The 19,493-nt window shown below is 30.7% G+C and overlaps 1 protein-coding gene across 1 annotated transcript; it reads left to right on the top strand.

The window, feature by feature from the left end:
• The first annotated feature begins 245 nt into the window (after positions 1 to 245).
• Positions 246 to 4,156, top strand: LOC7472632 (amino acid transporter AVT6A). The gene is made up of 5 exons (XM_002302347.4): positions 246 to 854; positions 1,116 to 1,268; positions 1,922 to 2,125; positions 2,577 to 3,042; positions 3,797 to 4,156. The coding sequence occupies exons 1-5, from the start codon at positions 458 to 460 to the stop codon at positions 3,933 to 3,935; spliced, it is 1,359 nt and encodes a 452-aa protein (XP_002302383.4). The 5' UTR covers positions 246 to 457; the 3' UTR covers positions 3,936 to 4,156.
• Positions 4,157 to 19,493: the final 15,337 nt, after the last annotated feature.

Below are 19,493 nucleotides of genomic sequence, written 5' to 3'. Positions count from 1 at the left end.
TTCAAAGATATTTTTAGATCACAAAAATAAACAATGCCATAGTGTTCGTGGAGTGAGGTTATTTTCTTTAAAAGAGTTTTTAAAAAAAATTAAGATGATGTTTTGTAATGTTTTTTTAATAATTTTGATATTTTATATTAAAAATACATGTGAACAAATATTTTAATATATGTTTTTAAAAATTGTGTGCTTTTCTCGAACTTTCAGCCACTCCGTTACTCGAAAAAGGCCAACCCTCTCTATTGGACGAAAATCCAACTCTTCCCACTTGGCAATACTATGGCCTTGACCTTGTAATAACCATTGCGTCCACGTCGTTTCCCGCGTTAACAAGGAAACCCCGTCCCGGAAACGCCCCTGCATCGCATAAAAAGAATCCCTCTTCTTCATTCCATCTCTCCCTCAGGCCTCAAGATACAATACAACGACGGCCAAAAATTCTGCCTAATTGACGGTTATGTCCTCAAACGACATAAAATACCGGAGGAGTCCACGCATATCACACCTCCCACAAAAACACGACGATTACGAGCCTCTCGAGGTCGGCTTCAATGGAGCATCCTTCTCCGGCGCCGTTTTTAACCTCTCAACAACGATTGTCGGTGCCGGAATCATGGCTTTGCCGTCCACGGTCAAGCAATTGGGGCTAATTCCAGGTATTATTATGATTCTAATGGGAGCTGCGTTAACAGAAACTTCAATTGATATGATATTGAGATTCGGCCGAGCTTCTAAAACCGCCACGTACTCTGGCGTTGTTGCCGATTCGTTTGGTGGTTTTTGGCGGACTCTCCTTCAGATCTGCATTGTTATTAATAATCTGGGCATGCTTATTGTGTACATGATTATTATTGGTATGAACTTTCTCCTTGCAAATTTAGTGTTTTAATTGAGAGAATTTGATACTGTAATCAATGATAAAATCAGGAATTTTTTTTAAGTGTTATTCATATTTTTCTAGCCCAGGGTTTTAGACAAAATGTTTGATTTTCTTAATTAGAGATTAGACGCAGTAATACGCATTTGAATTTTGTATCTCTATTGTTTGATACTGGCATAGTTGGTGATCAACATGGCATTGTTGTTTTGGGATTTTTTTTTTTCTTGTGCGGCAGGAGATGTGCTATCCGGGACGTGGTCAGATGGGGTGCGGCATTCTGGTGTTATGGAAGAATGGTTTGATGAACATTGGTGGACTACACGTTGCTCCTTGTTGCTGTTCACCACGGTCTTTGTTTTTGCTCCTCTCATCTCATTCAAGCGTGTTGGTAAGCATACTCACTGTAATAATACGACATTGGCTATGGAACCTTGAATTATGTAAATATGCTTGAGCCCCAGAGGACTTTACAGGTTTAGTGGATACTGAGACAGTTGATTGGAGTTCTTAGTTATTGCTGTATAAGGCTGTCGTTGCAATGGACCGAGTTCAGCAATTTGACTTGATTATTATTTTTTATTTAATAACTAAAAAAGAGTCAACCGTGTTATTTTAGTAAATTCAAGGTTATCTTGCCAATTCTTTGGCACAGCAGATTTCTGTTTTTGCCACTGAAGCATTACAGGATAGTTGGCCTGTTTGTTTTATTAGCTGAAGAAAATAATATAGAAATATGGTATGTATACATTGCTGTCGGAGCAATTGTTTTCCTCAGCATGTTCCATGCAACTGTAAAGCATTAGGAGCCTTGATATTGAGTAACAAAGCTACCTTCTTGCTTCTAAAGAACAATTTTCTACTTTTCTTTATATTCTAAGAATGCCCATGCTAATCATGCTAGTACATCTTATATAGGATTGGTGATATGCTTTGATGCGCATGGGGCATCACCTTTTATTTTTTGTAATTATATCAGCTTAACAACTATGGGAAATGAAGACTAATTTTTGTTCCCTTTTCTTCTTGGTGTGGTGATACTAGATTCATTAAGATACACATCAGCGTTGTCGGTGGGTTTGGCCGTTGTATTTGTTGCCATCACTGCAGGAGTGGCAGTTGTTAAACTAATTGAAGGAACCATTGGAATGCCACGTTTGATGCCTGAAGTAGTTGATCAGACATCATTTTGGAAACTTTTCACTACGGTACCTATTATAGTAACAGCTTATATCTGCCACCACAATGGTGAGTTATGAATCTCGATATATTTGATGTTAGTTGGAACAGCATTCTGATCAGTTATCAGATGTTTGAATTGCATCTTGTTTTTCAGCTTCAACTAAACTTGATGCTCTTATTAATTTTTTATTTTCATTTTGAAATAACACTCATGCAACCAATATCATTGTGTGGTTTCTTGTGATTTGGAATTTCTTCTGGTGTATCAGGTTCCCTGAGTTGCCTTGAGTGCTTCAGTTTTGCTTAGTGATTACCTTATCTAGTGAATCAGCATATCCAAGTTGCAAAGTTAATTGTTTGCTACGGTTTAAGCTACCTGAATGCCTTGATGGATGGACATCGATGTGTTATTTAGGTGCATGTCATATAGCTATCTACCATATGAAATCCATATTATGGATAGCTCTCATTATATTCGTAACCTTTTAGATGTTTGCTTGCACAATGTGTTTTGCAGTTCACCCCATAGAGAATGAACTAAAAGACCACACCCACATGAAGTCAATAGTTCGGACATCCCTGACACTATGCTCGTCGGTCTATATTGCTACCAGTTTCTTTGGAGTTCTTCTTTTTGGTGATAAAACACTGGATGATGTCCTTGCCAATTTTGATGGCGATCTTGGTGTTCCATATAGCTCACTGCTTGATGATGTGGTCAGGGTCAGCTATGGTGTCCACCTGATGCTTGTCTTCCCTATTGTGTTCTTCTCCCTTCGCCTCAACCTGGATGAGCTTCTGTTCCCGTTTGCCACCCCCATTGCATATGACAATCGGAGATTCTTCTTAATAACTTTAGCTCTCATGGGATTTATCTTTCTGGGAGCCAATTTTGTGCCTAACATCTGGGATGCCTTCCAGTTCACTGGTGCGACAGCTGCCATCGCTGTTGGTTTTATTTTCCCAGCTGCCATTGCTCTGAGGTAAGCATCTGCTATTAATTATGCATCACAACGCTCTATCAATGTTAGGATCATTAATTAAATTTCCGAGAACCTGAAGCAAACTTGTCTGTTGGTTCGATTAACAAAGTTTATTTTTCTCTCTCATACATAGTTGTAACCTGAATTTTAGGCCATCTGGTAGGTAGAGGGGGTGGTTCAGCACTGGACCTAGCTTAAATCCAAAGTAGTCAGTTTCTATCCTGGAATAATAATCATTATAATGCTAGTAATGATCTAGCTTAAATTTACTGGGGTTGTCAATGTTGAGTGCCATCTGTTTGATGTTGGAGTTTCGAGAGTTGCTGTCTATAGCAGGACTGTATCGGATGAAATGCTATCAATAGTTTATTGATATTTGGATTTTGATATTTTACACTGAAGTAGCAGATATCATAATGAAATAGTATAGTATACGATTGGTAAAGCACGCGCAATGTAGTTTTTCGTCAAGAACTTTATTCTGTCTTAGCTTGTACATTTCAATACATCCACCTAAGACAATTATGATTTTTTGGCATTAAAAATACAGTCTACAAATTGAATAATTCAATTCATAAATTTGGTTTATTTTGATATGAAACCTTACGGCAACTTGTCCTCGGTTCAAATATTTTCATAGAGGGCTGAACTTGACACACTCACACTGCACACTGCACACTGCACACATTCACAAAGTAAACTGCATTCTTAGTTCTTAGGCATTAAGTATTGCCTACTCCCTGTTTGTCTTCAGGGACATGCATGGAATTGCCACAAAGAATGACAGACGAGCATCGTGGGTGCTGATATTATTGGCTGTCTCATCAAGTACAGCAGCCATCTGTAGTGATATTTACAGCATTTTCACAAGTGACAGTGGAATTAAAAGCTGATGATGACCAGCAGTTCAACTGAATCCAGGTGAATGCGCGCCACTCATGTAGATTAAAGTTGTCAACCTTAAACCGTGTGGTTATATTTTCTGGCCGTGATGCTTTTGATGAAATGTGCAATTTCTGATTCTTCTGTTACGAGCTAACCAAGATCTTGTATATAAACCAGTTAACCAAGAACTTGTGGTCAAGCAATAAGAAATTAATTTTTTTATGCAGAATTGCATTATCTCTCCCTTCTCTCTAATTTCCTCTACTTCTCCCTTATTTTTCTTCTAAAGTCTTGTTTGTCAAGGAAAATCTTTAACAAATGGTTTCATAGCCGCTCTTCCTAGGGAAAGGAGAATTCCTTTTGTTCAAAGAATCAAATAACAATGGTAGATAACAGTAAAATCAAGGTTTTAGAGGAGCATGGTAGGAAGGTGGATGAGCAGATTCAATATTTGCAAGAAAAGACAAAGGAGTATGGCAAGAAGCTCGATCAAATCTAGGCTTTAGAGGTGCCGACAACTTTTTCTTTTTCTCTCTTTCTTTTCTTTAATTTCTGCATTCGATCCTTCAAGATTTCAAAATAACTTTTCAATTTATTATTTTATTATTATTATTTTTTATTCGGAGTAATTTATAGATTTAGAATTTCTTTTCAATTTTATCCCCTTTAATTTTTTCATCTTTTAAATTATGTTTCTATTTTTTAAAATACTATTTATTTTATTTGAGATAATTTTTAATTTTTTTTTTTTTGCAATTTCATCCTCCATAAGTTTTTTTCCTATCAAATTTGATCACTATTTTTTTATTGTTATTTTTTTCACTTTTGTAATTTTTTTTAAATTGATTTGTTTTTTCAATTTCATATTGCAATATTAAATTATTTGGGAATTGAGCTTTTAGATTGAGCCACAATCTAGGATTTCACGAGTTGTAAGGTTTAAAGATTAATCTAGATTTAAGAGATTCGCTTGAGTTTGTTTAGTTATTTTAGTTCATTTTTTAAGCTTTTTTTTCTAGTTTCATCTGCGAGCATTTATCTAATTGAAGATTGTGATCCTTTAGTATTTATCTAATTGAAGATTGTGATCTGTTAGTTTTTTTTATTTGCTTTCTACAAAATTTTTCACTGATTTTGAAAATGACTCGGATTATCTTGGATCTTTTTATTTGTCATTCTTTGTTAAATTTAACTTTTTAAAGAGATATTATGTTTCTTAATTAAATTAATTAATTAATTATAAGGATGGGATGTTCACTTTAAGATATTTTGTTAGCTCATATTTCTTCAGTTTCATCATTTAAAATCAATTTAATTGGAGATCAGGCTCCGTTAATTTTTTTTATTGGCTTCCTGTAGGATTTTTTACCTGATTTTAAAAATAACTCGGGTTATCCCGAGTTTTTTTATTTGTTATTCTTTGTTAAATTTAGCTTTTTTAAAATATATATATATTTTAATTAAATTATATTAATTCATTAAATATAAACATGAGATGCTCACTTCATGATATTTTGTTAGCTCATGTTTTTTTTAGTTTTATCTTTAAATATTTATTTAATTGGAGATTGGGCTCCGTTATTATTTTTTTGCTTCCTATAAGATTTTTCACTCATTTTAAAAAAGATATGAGTTATTTTGGGTATGGAGATTTCAGTGCTAGCTCATTGGCCGCCAAATTGATTTTTCATGACTTGAATGTTCTCTTTTTCAATGAAAAAAAATTAAATGCAGCGCGTGCTCCATGGCTAATTAAGTAAAAAACTAAAATGCTTGAGTTTTTCATTATGGCAGTTAACACTGTGCATCCTCTCGTATTTTATTATGGACATACTTTTCATAATTATTTTTTTTTTAAATTTAGTTCTTGATGTTTTTTTTATATGATTGTATTTTTTTTAGGCCAAATTCAAGTATAATAAAGTTAAATTTGTTGACTGAGAATAAAATTAATAGGCAGGGATCAAAGTAGAAATGCGCCACAAATTTATTAATTTTTAGTTAATTTTTACTAGGAGCTTGTAAGCAAAAATTGCTCGGCAATTGATCTCAAATAACAAAGAAGTTGCTCGTGGACTTGGCGTGGTCGGTCAGGCTTAATTCGAATTCAAAATGAGAATTTTGACGGTGGGAACATATAGGCTTTTGGGTTTGATACTCTGTACTTATCTGTTAGAAAGGTTCGAGATTGTTCACTTGGGACCAGGTTGACCAGTCCAGATGGTCAACTCTTGACATGTTGCTTGCAGTTTAAGCGGGCAAAAGATGATCCATTTGCCCATGGACCGAGCTGAGCAGAGCGTCTCCAGCAAATCAATAGACCCTCAAGTGAAAGAAAATCCCGCACGTGTTTTTCACTTTTGTAAATAAATAAAGGAACCCATCATTTGTACTTGATGTCATGCATGTTATGTTTTGGTACATGATTTACGCATTTTTTTTACCATTATTCCTTTTCAGTGTTTTTAAATGTAATATTTCTTCCATTTAATCATAATAACTTTTATTCACATACAAATAGATTGGTAAAAAATATAAAATTTATGATATATTTTATAGTACGTATAAGAGCAGTAAACATAAAATAAGAATTCAACAAGGAATTGATTATATATATAAAATAATCAGTTTTAAAGTAAAAAAAAATGAAAATAAACAAAAGAAAATAAATTGGTCTTGGAGTTAAGCCCAAAGAAGACTAGGCTGTGGCCCAGGCATGTTTGGGCTTACATCCAGGTCTAGAAGTTTGGAGAAAGAAATTCAGACGATGCATCATATTTATTTTTAGATGACAAGTCTTCCAACATTGTGGAAGTTGAATTCCGACTAATCATGCTGGCAAATCTCGACAGTGACATATGATCTCCAGTTTTTTTATATTTTTTTTTTTACTCAAAAACACTGTTAAGCATTTCGACGTGTTTTTTTTATTTATAAAAACTGTGTTTTATAAAATATTAATTTAAAAAAATATATGTTTTTTTATATATTGATATAAAAAAATAAATTTTAAAAAATAAAAAAAATATTATTTTCATGTATTTTCTATTAAAAATACTTTAAAAAATAATCATTAATATAATATCAATCACTGTCTAAATTCTAGATGCATAACTATAAACAAATCAACGGAAAAAAATTGTAATTTGAAAGTTTCAAAATGAACTTCAAATTCAAATATTATTTAATTTCAAAAAGTGGAATTTTAGTTCTAATAAATTCGTGAAGATAATGACTTTTTGTCGGTGGTGGTAATAACCATCATCAATGGCTGGAATATATCACCGTAAAATTTCTTATTTTTCTCTATTTCTTTCTTTTTTCTTTTATATTTTTGATTTTTTTCTTAGACAAATCTAATGGTAAAAAATAATCCATGTGAAATCAATGGCTAAGACCAATAAGCGAGGGACATGACTTGGAATTTTGTAAAGTTTATGAGGATAGTTTTAAAATAAAGTTTTATTATGTTTATATGTTTTTGTCCTGTATATTCAAAAGATTCACTCGTGAGACATAGACAAAAAAAAAAAAAAAACATTATCCCCATCTTTTCAAATCAAACAAGATAACATGTCCTCACGTTGCCGCGGGCTTATAAAACAAATACACTTGATAGTGTTATAATTATGAACCAGTGCTAGATAAGTAATAAAAATTAAATGTATGATAGAGCAAATATTTCATGACAGAAAAAAAGTTGTGTTGGTGATCAAAAACTTAGAGATTGAACAAAATGATTTGTAGCAATCTACAGTGTTTTGTGAGGAAAGATACAGTGCTTTCGCCATATGATTTAGCTTTTCAGTTAATAAAAAGCAAAAAAAATTACAAAGCTAAATTCTCTACCAACTTAATATTTTTTAAAAAAAACCAACAAAGATAATTTTGGAAGGAAAAAAACCCATGAGAAAAAATATTGCAGCAATTGACAATATTTTGTGAGGAAAACTATAGCGTTTTTCCCAATAAAATAAACTAAAAAACCATTTAGAGAAATATTGTAGCAATCCACAGTGTTTTGTGAGAAAAATTACAACGATTTCCTCATATAATTTAGCTTTATTGTAATTATAATTCTTAACCAACTCAATATTAAAAAAAAATCGACAAATATAATTTTGGAAAAAATCATAAAAAAAATCACATGGGAAAACACTGCAACAATTTACAGTGTTTTAAAGAAAAAAAATAACAGAGCTAAATTCTTAATCAACTCAATATTAAAAAAAAAAATCGACAGAGACAATTTTATAAAAAACAAATAACAAAACAAACACCAAAAAAAGAAAAAAAAAATTATGTTGGAAACACTGTAGCAATTCACAGTGTTTTGTGATGAAAGCTACAGTGTTTCCCCACATGATTTAGCCTTATTTGTAATGACTTGTAATTGTAATTCACAAACAACTTAATATTAAAAAAAAAAATTTGAAAAAAATTATAACAAAAAAAAAACCATTCGAAGAGACACTGTAGTAATCCACAATGCTTTATGAGCAAAGCTACAATGCTTTCCCCACATGATTAAGCTTTATTACAAAGTTAAATTTTAACCAACTCAATATTAAAAAAAAATCGACAAAGATAATTTTGAAAAAAAATATTACAAAAAAAGAAAACACCAAAGAAACTGAAAAAAAAACCACGTGAGGAAAAACTATATCAATCCATAGTGTTTTGTGAGGAAAAACTTGTATTTACTTGTAATTGTAATTCTTAACCAGCTTAATATTTTAAAAATAAAATTGACAAAGATAATTTTAGGAAAAAACATAACAAAAAAAGAAAAAAACCATGTGGGAAAAAATATTGTAGCAATCAACAGTAATTTTCGAGAAAAGTTACAGTGCTTTCCTCATATATTGTAACTGTAATTTTTAACCAGCTCAATATTAAAAAATAAAATAAAAAAAGATAATTTCAGAGAAAATCATAAAAAAAAACAGGCGGAGAAACACTGTAGCAATCAACAATGTTTTAAAGAAAAAAAATTACAAAAAAAAATTCTCAATCAGCTCCATATTAAAAAAAATCGACAAATATAATTTTGAAAAATAAAGAAATAAAATAGAAAAACTATGTGGAAAAACATAGCAGCAATCCACAGTATTTTAAAGAAAAAAATTACAAAGCAAAAATTTTAACCATGTCAATATTTAAAAAATAAAATCAACAAAAATAATTTTGAAAAAAACAAAAGAAAAAATAAATGAAAAAGAAGAAAAATTAGGAAAGTTGAAAAAAAAACAAAAAAACAGAAGGAAAAAGTTAGTAAAAAAAAAAGAGGGGGAAGAATCATTGTGAATTACTGTTGTAATTCACAATAATTTGTAATCCATAATGATTTAAATGTGGGAAAATAATAATTCCTCTACTATTTAGATATTGTTAATATGATATCTTCCATTTTTTTATGCCATTCTAAACCCAACGTACACTGGAGAGGATAAAATGTTACTCGAAGTTTCAAGTAACATTTCTTATAATTTTTTTTTTATAGTTTTAGTTATCGAATTTGTTAGCATCCAATTTAAAACGAGTCATTTTTTACTAGATAAATTCCTAACTTAACTCATTTTATGATAATTCATTCTTTGGAATTAACTTTAAATCTTAACTCCAAATCAAAAACTATTTCTTATAAATTATATCGAAGAGAACCGGATAAAAGAATTTCTAGCATTTTAGTTTAAATCAAGTTTGAAATACTTGAACTGTAAATAAATCTCCTTTAACTTCTTTTTATTTTTATTTTTTTTTATTATTATTATTATTTCTTTTTTGTCAAATTTGATCGCTTTATTTAGTTTAATATCTGTGAGTTAAGGTTTCTCCTAATTCTTTTGATTAGAAAAATAGATCTGCTTAAAAAGGCACCAAAGACACAAGCAGACATTTAATGATTGTGTATCTGGTAGCTTATTTCAATGAAGCAGATTTGAATTTTAGTAAACTTTAATTTATTTTATCATATGTTTATTTTTATTTACTGGAAAATATTTAAAAAAATAATAATTTTTATACGAAATGATTTTTTGATCTTTGGTAATGTCATGAAAATTAAATTGAAAAATATTTTTTAATGTTTGGTCACGCCATGAAAAATAAGATGCAAAATAAATTGTTAAGTTTTAAGGACTTTTTTATTATTATTTATTTCAAACTTTTTTTTTAATTGTATCCTTTAATATTGGGTTTACTAGGTATTAGACTTCATAATGTTTTTCTATTTATTTTCTATGGAGTTATCCTGTTTTCATTACTCGAGTCACGAGTTTTGTGAATTAAATGTATTGGCTTATGTTATGTTTTTATTTTAAAATATATAACATACAAAAGTTATATTTTATAATTAATTAAAATAAATACAAAAATAAAATTAGTAAAAAAGAGTAAAGCAATCGAATCTTTCATTTCTCCAAACAAATAATTTTAAGTCTTTTTTTTTTTAATATGAGCATCCATTTTAAACTTTAACAAACATAATCATAAATAGTTTAATTTTTTACCCACTCATCAACTTTGAGAGGTATTTTATAGTATTTCAAATTTTAAGGTGATTATGAATAAGACTTATATGGTTGGATAATGGAAATAGTGGTTTGATGAGAAAGCTAAGGTGGATAGTAGTTTGGTGTGGAAAGCCAAGGTAGATAGTAGCTTGGTGTGAGAAGCCAAGTACTTCTAAAAGATATCTTTAGATAGATATAGAGACTATCAAATTTTTAGGTAAGTATCTTTATAAAAAAAGAGAATGCAATGATATTTTAAAGATAAAGGTTATGAAAATATATATGCAAATATATAAAAAATGAAGAGATTATGAAGTGTGAACCATTTACCTAGGTGATTCATGAAGTAAAAGGGTTGAAGAATATTTTTACCCTGATAGCATTAATAAAGGATAAATATCTCTTACATGTGCATTAATGAGGGATAAATATCTCTTACACAAATATTAATGAGATGGAGAGGTAGTATACCATGAAAGATTTTTATATATCAAGGGATATAAGAAGAGTAAAATCCAAAATGTATTGGTTTAGTGAAAAATCTCAAGGGACCCACGTGGGATCCTAAAACAATTCTTGAGGGTTCCTAAAAAAATCAGGCTCTAGAGTGTTGGTCTTACGAACGCGTCATGAGCTTGTTAAGGGCCAAAAATAGGCAAAGGTGTGTTAACTTGGCCCACGAGAGTTGGGAGTTGTGCCCAGACACAACCAAGGCACTGAGTGGTAGGCGCTACACCAAGACTGAGCCCATAGGTAGTTAGGTGGAGGCACGTTGCCTAGACATGTGATTTTTTTAGTCTTCGGGTGTTTTTAAATTTGGACCCGAGCTTAACAAAAATTTTGTTTTGAAAACTAATGATAAACCATGATTCATCAATATTCCATTGCCAATAATGTCATATATATATATATAAAATTAAATTGGAAAATATGCTATCTTGTTTTTTTATTAGAATTTGCTAAGTGTTTAGAGTATTTTGAAAATTTAAAAGTCACCATTTGAACACTAAATGAATTTATTTTTTGAACTAACATTATACACGAACTTTCATTTTATCATACAATTTATTGAGTACATAACTCAGTTAGTTTTTGCTACCAAAGAATGAAGGGATGCTATTTACTTCCATTATTGATTTATAAAACCTTTGGATCATCTCTTATTTGTTTTACTTTGCTTTTTTTTCTTGCTACCCTTCGAATAGGTTATACATTACGAGTTTATTTTATCTTTTTTTAATGAAAAATGATGAAAAAAACCATGTAAGGAAAGTGATAAAAGTCAAACATAACTCGAACGCATATCACGCATAAATGAGACAAATGTCAGCTTATGTTTTAAAAGTCAATTGTCAATTGTCATTTGGTAATATATATACAATCACTTTATAAAAATTATGAATATGTTGTTTAAATTTGTGCTGCATTAATCTTGGTTTTTATTTTAATTATTATTATTAATATGAGTGTTCGGACCAGTTTGCGCGCAGCTCGACTAATTTCACGGGCCCTGATCTTGGTTCCTTTTATTATCACACGAACACGACGCGGATGCATAGTGGATGCATAGTGTAAGATTGAACTAAAAACCAAATGTGAACATTCTATTATACAATGTTATTTGTAAATAAAACATTAGAACAGATAAATTACATTAGAACAGATAAATTGCTTGTAAATATCATATTGTGATGTTAGTTTATGCGTTACGTTTTGAACTGCGACAATCAAGTTGGTGAGCTTGTCTTAACAAGCCTACATTACAACAAATCAAGGCGTGCATAGGGGGGAGCTCAACATTGACATTTGGACCATACGACTCTTGAGCTGTGAACTTGGAGAAACAGTCGCAAACCACCAACAACAACAACAACAAGCAACGCTTTCATGAATCCTCGCTAGCTAAAATAATTTATATTTCAATGCAGAAGTCTTTGTAGTGTGGCAATATCGTCGATTGAACGTACGTACAACAGAATATGGAGACGTATTGATTTTTTTTAGTACAAATTAAGCAGCCTGTACCTTCACCAGGAATGAATGTGGACATTCTCCATTAAAGTCATAAGGAAGAGAAATTGAGCAACGCAATGGGGAAGGGAGGGAGGGGAGGGGACATGCATGGCATTATGCATACCGCTGGCTTAGGGTTTGCACGTTTTTTGTGTATCATTGGGTCATAAAGAGAGAGCCAGGAACAATCAAAGGGGTGTTGAATTCTTTTGGAAAATCAGAACACGTCTTCTCGTTGCATCATTGTTCATGAACTTTTCTATCTCTTCCTTTGCTCCTTTATTTTTGTAAGTGGGTCTTCTTCTTTTCAAAAGTTTTTGTTAACTAATAATCAAACCTCATTTAATTCAATAAATTGTTTGTTTTCCATTCTCATGATTGAAGGAAACAACACCACATAGTTTAATAACTAATTATGCGAGTAACTCCTGCTCTGGAGCAGTGGGGCGGGTAAGATCGATATTGTTATTTTTGAAAAAAATATTATATATGTAGATTTTTTTAAATATATTTTTTTAGTTTAAAAAATTTTAAGTTCAAATTAAAAAATTTATACATACATGTAATCAAATAAATCAAGAATTATATGTGTAAATAAATAAATAAATAATTATTAACGATATCTAAAAATAAAACTTGAAAAATTGAGAGACATGTGTGGATCAAGATATTTAATCTTAAAAGACAGGATATTTATCCAGTTGTATTTGTTTAATTTTTCTATTAAAATAATTTTTTTATTCAAGAAAACAATAATAAAAATACAAACATAAATTATATTGATCAAATAAAATAAAAAGAGAAAATAACATTATGTAAGGCAGCACACATTAGAAATATTATATGAAAATAATTATTTTTATTTAAAAAAAATCATCCATACAAAAGATAAAACAAACTATAGATAAATCAGAAAAAAAAAACTCTTCAAATTTAAATGCACAACTAAAAAAAATAATCGTCATTTAAAAGAGACTCTTTAACAAAATAAAAGAGAAAATGAGTATTAATTTAAATATAAATTAAACAAAATAGACAAAAGAAAACCATAAAAATCATCGATTTAATAAAAAAGAAAAGAAAAAAGCAAAGGGTCGCTATTGAGTCTGGCTCATTTTTTCAGGGTAGGCCCGCGTGACTGAGCTTTTAATTTTTTTTGTTTGCAACATGTCATCTGTCCCATATTTAAAAAAAAAAAAAAACTAAGACGGCGCGTCGTCAAATTTGCCTGGAGTAATAATCGAAAAATCAGGGCTTAAGTTGTTTTGACCTAAAAACCCATTTTTTAACCCATATTTGACCTATAACACAGTAAAAACCATAATAAATCTATTTATGATGTAGAAAACTAAAATAACTAAAAAAAATCAACTCAAGCTAATATATGTTTTTTCAACTTTAAAAGTAAAAAACCACATAATATAAATTTTTTTATTAAATAAAATTATTTAACATAAATATCATCTTGTTTAATAGCTTAAATCAGTATTGCGATATTTTATTTTCCTCTGTAGCCAGAGGCCCCGAATCCAGCAATGATGAATAAAGCCTTTCACGGTGAAAAACTCACATTTTTAAGAGTTATATTTAATATATAAAAAAATCAACCATCCCTTTAGTGAAAAAAATGATGCCTGGTGGGATCTACCCATAGCGTACACATATGTATTGACGATCCAAGATTCGAAAATTGTGGTGTCGGTAATAGTCACAGTGGTGACCGCATAGCACATAAAATCACACCATCACTTCTTTTATTTGTCATTGCTGTCCAATCCTTAGCGTCTAACAAAATTGTCAAGCTGAGTTAATCCATTACTCACATTTTTATTTTTATTTTTAAATTTCAATTAACCCGTCCAGTTGTTCAAGCACTGAGATTTTTTTTTCATTCACACCTAACCTTCGGTGGTTATATAAAATACATGTTGCGGGGTCCACATGTCTTTTTTGTCATTTCTCCTACTTTATCATACACAACGGCACAAGACACTGCTAACTTGCTATATACTAGTTTTTTTTTTTTTATATCGTAAATAAGGAGCTCCCATGTATTTTAGTGAAAAATAATAGTATTATTTCTTTATTATAATTGATAATCGAAAGCAATCATTTGGAGAGCTGTCATCCATGAACCTCCACGGTACAATTGCTAGACCATTCCACTGACCAAGCCACATTGCTTGAAGCGCCAAGATGCATAGATATTCAATTTGATCTAGACTTCACTCGGTGTAAAGTTGAAGGAACGGAATGGATTGATTAATTTAAATTGACTTTGATTAATAAAAAAATTAAAATAATATTATTTTAATTTTAAAAAAATATTAAATTGAATTTTAACCATGTAGTGAGTTGATTTGTCGGGATAACCGAGACAAACTGGGTTAAATCCAAGCTAGTTTCTTTACATTTGGACTGGGTTGAAGGCGAGTTAACCACAATCAGATTATTGCATTCCGTCAATATTTAAACACTGATTTTTTCATAAAAAAATTACTGATGAAATCACAAACATTAATTGGTCATCATAAAATATATCATAGATATGTGGTTAATTTGATGTTAACACTTAATATGTTCAAAATATAAAGAAAATCATGTCAAAATTTTGGTAAGGATTTAGCATATAACATGGGATAAAAAAAAATTATATATGTATATATATAGGGTTAACACATTTCTTGATTTATTTTGTTCGTTTTCTATAAATGTATCATACTTTCAAATAAATATTTATTTTAAGGTTGATGCTTGCTTTTGCGAGCATTTTTTTTCATATGATAAAATCAAAATAGTTTATAATTTTCTTTATTAAGCCCAAATGGAGTTTATGAACGAGGTCGCGGGGTGATCGGGGTCGATCCAATTTGATGTCTTCTCAATATGTTTTTTAAAAAATTATCATCTTGATGTTTTTTTAAAGTCAAGTCATATTTTTACCAGTTATCTAGATTGTTTTTGAACATGTGAAGTCAATCAATTCACATTGGAAACTTCCACATGGTTTAATTAAAAATTCAAGCTAGAGAAGTAGTCGAGTATAAAAGTTTAAAGATTGAATAGCCTGGTTAAGTTTAACGACAATGTTAAAAAAATATCTCGCACCTTTAATAGTATTTTTTTATATTAAAAAAATTAATATAATCTCTAAGGTGGTATTTGATTATTGTCTCATGACAAAAAAAAAACAAAGACAGTAAAGACAAAAATATATCTGGTTGAAGAGATAGACAGAGATAGAGACATAGAAATAAAAATAAATCTATCTTTGAGATATTTTTGAAGTGAAATTATGTACTTCTAAAATAGAAGGTACATAAAGGACATGTCTTTAGAGATAATATTTATTATATTTCATTCCTAAAATATCATTGTAAAAAACTTTAAATTCCAAAATTATCCAACTAAGACATGTAAAAATAAAAATTATTATTATCATAATTTTAAAACTTAACTCGAGAAACGATTCGGGTCAAAGCCCGGGTCACAAGTCAGGTTGGCCCGGGTTACAAGTCAGGTTGACCCAGTTCAACATAAAAGTAAAAATAATTATTATTATAATTTTAAAACTCGATTCGGAGGTTGATCCGGTACAAGGCCCGGGTCACAAGTGAGGTTGACCATTGACCAAGATCAATATAAGAACAAAAATAATTATTATCATAGTTTTAAAAGCCGACTCGATGATCGACCCAATGAAGGAGTAGGTCATGTATTTATGAGGATTAACCCGAGTTAACCCGGGTCAACATAAAATAAAAGTGGTTATTATTATAATTTATAAACTTGATTTGGGGTCAACCCGGGACAAGACCTAATTCACTGATCAGGAGGGTCAACCCGAGTTAACCTATGTCAATGTAAGAATAAAAATTGTTATTATCATAATTTTAAAACTTGACTTGGGATCAGCCGGGGCAAGGCCTAGGTCACAAGTCGAAAGGGTCATCACGTGTTAACTAAAGTTAACATATGGATATAAATAGTTATTATTATAGTTTTAACATATTCATGTCATGAGTCGGGAGGGTCAACTCGGTTAACCCAAAATCTTTATTATTTTTCTTCTAAAAAATCAATGAGTTTTTGATCCGTGTTTTATCCCGAGTTGACCTGAGCTTTTAAACGAGTCATTTCGAATGAATCCTTCCTCTATTTCTTCTTAAATTCAGACCATTTCATGCCCTGAACCAAACCGTCAAGTAAATCTTGATTTTATAATTCAGATTATTATAAAATTATTAATTTTAACTTTTAATATAAAAAAGTAAAAAAGTAAAATATTGAATTATTATTTTTTAAACATGTAATTTTTATAACAATACGAGTAAAATAAAAAAGTAATAAAATAAAATAAAAAAATATTTTGTCTTGTCCACCATAATCAAATAAAATATATAAATAATTATTTTGCTACTAACATAATTTTATCAAAATTTCATTTTTTATCTTTCTCTTCTTTATTTTTATTGTTTTTTTTCTCAGAACAATAAAATAACTGATTAAGTTACAATTTACCAGCGATAACTATTTTTTTTCCTTTTTGTGTTTTTAAGAAGTAAACGCATGTCAACTCGGTACGAGGTCAGTGGATGAGGGCGACAAATTTACTTCAAAAGAAAAATAAAAACAAAACAGAAGAAAATTAAAGGAAAACGTGATTCGGGCTAGGAGATGACGTAGGAGAAGAGCGTAAATTGCGCTAGTAAACCTGAGGGCTCGACAGGGTCTTGCCGGCTGTGGTGGCCAGGCTGTTTCAGATTAAGACTATTATTATACTATTATTATGGTGTCTGCCTCTGACCAATGACCATGCACCACCGCCACTCCACGTGTCATCATCTCACATCACCTTCTCCAACTCGTGCGGTCTCTTGATCCAGTCTAGCATATATATTTACAAGAAACCCCTTCCTCAACAAACTTGTTCGAAAGATCTACGGCTCTCAAATTAGCAAATTTACCCCCCTACCCGTGTCCTTATGGCCCACTCTTGCGTGTGTCTCTTTTCGTGAATTTTTTGAATTTGAAACGAGTTCTCACGTGAATTGGATTAATGATGACAGTATCTTAGCGTTACATCATTGGAAGAACAGATCACAGCCGCAGATCAATTGAGGAAATGCAACTGCCTAGCTGGGAGCAAGCAGCGTGTGGGTTGGTTTGGTTTTCAAAGTGAAAGTCTTAATTCTATATATATATAAAATTGAAGTCTTTATTATGCATATTCTGGGATGGTGATAACTTGTGTTTTTATATATTTTTTTAAAATATATTTATTTTAAAAATATCAAACTACTATTTTTTAATAATTACTGATATTAAAAAAAAAAAACAGTCCACGTTGCAATACCACTTAAATGGGACCCTTGATTAGCAGGTTTCCCACGGTAACACCGTGGAACCCATCATTACTGTTACCGTATCTGCCCGCGTAGTATATTCCACTATTATCCATATTCAAATGACCCTGTTTCTGACTGAAATTGTCGGTGGCATTAGGATAATTTAGACATTTAATTGTTACCTTAATTGTCCTCGCCTAAAACCCATGCGCTTTACATACGCAGCTGCATCTATGGCGCGTGGCTTGATCTACCTGCATTCAATAAATTCAACTGAAAACTTGATGCTTCTTTCGAGTTTTTTTTGAATGTTAGCGTTGTGGAAAAATTATTTTTTAAACTAATATAGTTAAAAAAGTAATTTTTAAAGTAATATAATAGTTAATATACGAATAAAGTATTTTATAAATATTTCTTTGCATGAACTATATTTACAAAAGCCTCCATGTAAGTAATCCGATACGGTGAGTTGGCAGAGATAATTATTTTTGGGATGAAATTACAAATATGAACTCTGGCAGACAATAAAATTGTGCAAGTGCAAGCTCAGCAGTGAGAGGCGCGTGAATGATGTATACTTTAAATCCTAATAAAAAAAGAAAAGAAAAGAACGCCACCGGCAACTGGGCTTTGATAGAACGCCTCCAGTGCTCGAATGGGACGGCCACGAATCCCCAGGAAACAACCTTCCCTTTTAATCCAGTATAATTACTATATCACATAAAACCTAACAGAATTAGATGATAAATTAAATACGGAAATCCAAAAAAAAAACAACAATTAAAAAAAGAAAGGAGGAGGAACACCAATGTCTCACTTTATGACCCCTTGCCTCATCCGCACGCGCTTGCTTGTTAGATAGTTCGTCACACATTCCCTTCCTTTTGAACTTCTCGACCTCACTCGGTCAAAGTATATTAAATTAAAGGCGAAGTTAAGAACACTTATGTACTCCTAATTTCACGTCAGCCTTGTGATAGCTTTTGTCTCTTGTCTCCGTGTAATATTTTGACGGTTGAAATGAAAAAAAGTTAAATTACTATTTTTTTTTTCCGAATTATGTCTTGGATTTTTTCAAGAAAAGCAAAAGAAAGGAATATGTGTTGATAAAAGTAATGCTAATCTATGGATTGTTTCGAGTGTACTTAGAGAAAGAAAAAGAACATGGATTGATCTCGTAAATCTGCTATTTTTATTTATTTATTTATTATTATTTCTTAAGAAACTCATGATTCCAGTTGTTGAAATATTAGAAAAAAAATCTCAAAAAAAATAATTCCATTTAATACCCAATTAAAGGTGTGGATATCTCAAGGTTGGTTTCCTTCCATATCAAAAATAACACTCGAGGTGTTTTAAAATTAGTTTTTTACTGTAATTTAATTTAATTATAGTGTCTAATTAATGAATAAGTTAAGTTTATATAAAAGATAAAATTTATTTTATTTTTTTAAAAAATAAAACCATCTCCTTATATTGACATGACAGATGCTGTGTGTGTCTATTTATGTTGCATTACAATTCATCTGTGTCTGTCTACAGTGTGCCCTCACCTACTTCCATTTCATCAAAAATTAAAAATTAATTATTTAATTAATTTTAAAGAAGAAAAACTCTAGAAAAAAGACGTGGTGAGCTGTTTACCTTCTCTTTTCTAAATTCCTCCTCTGGACATCACTCCCTCTCTCTA

This window comes from Populus trichocarpa, chromosome 2 (genome assembly GCF_000002775.5).
Source record: "Populus trichocarpa isolate Nisqually-1 chromosome 2, P.trichocarpa_v4.1, whole genome shotgun sequence".
Classification (NCBI taxonomy): domain Eukaryota; kingdom Viridiplantae; phylum Streptophyta; class Magnoliopsida; order Malpighiales; family Salicaceae; genus Populus; species Populus trichocarpa.
Note: the sequence above shows the minus strand (reverse complement) of the source record. Positions and strands in the feature narration are given on the sequence as shown.

Bases quoted from the DNA above. Each gene is read 5' to 3' on its own strand.
- LOC7472632 (XM_002302347.4), top strand. From the start codon at position 458: ATGTCCTCAAACGACATAAAATACCGGAGGAGTCCACGCATATCACAC. The intron at 1,269-1,921 runs GTAAGCATACTC...TGGTGATACTAG, and splicing joins CATCTCATTCAAGCGTGTTG to ATTCATTAAGATACACATCA. The intron at 2,126-2,576 runs GTGAGTTATGAA...TGTGTTTTGCAG, and splicing joins TTATATCTGCCACCACAATG to TTCACCCCATAGAGAATGAA.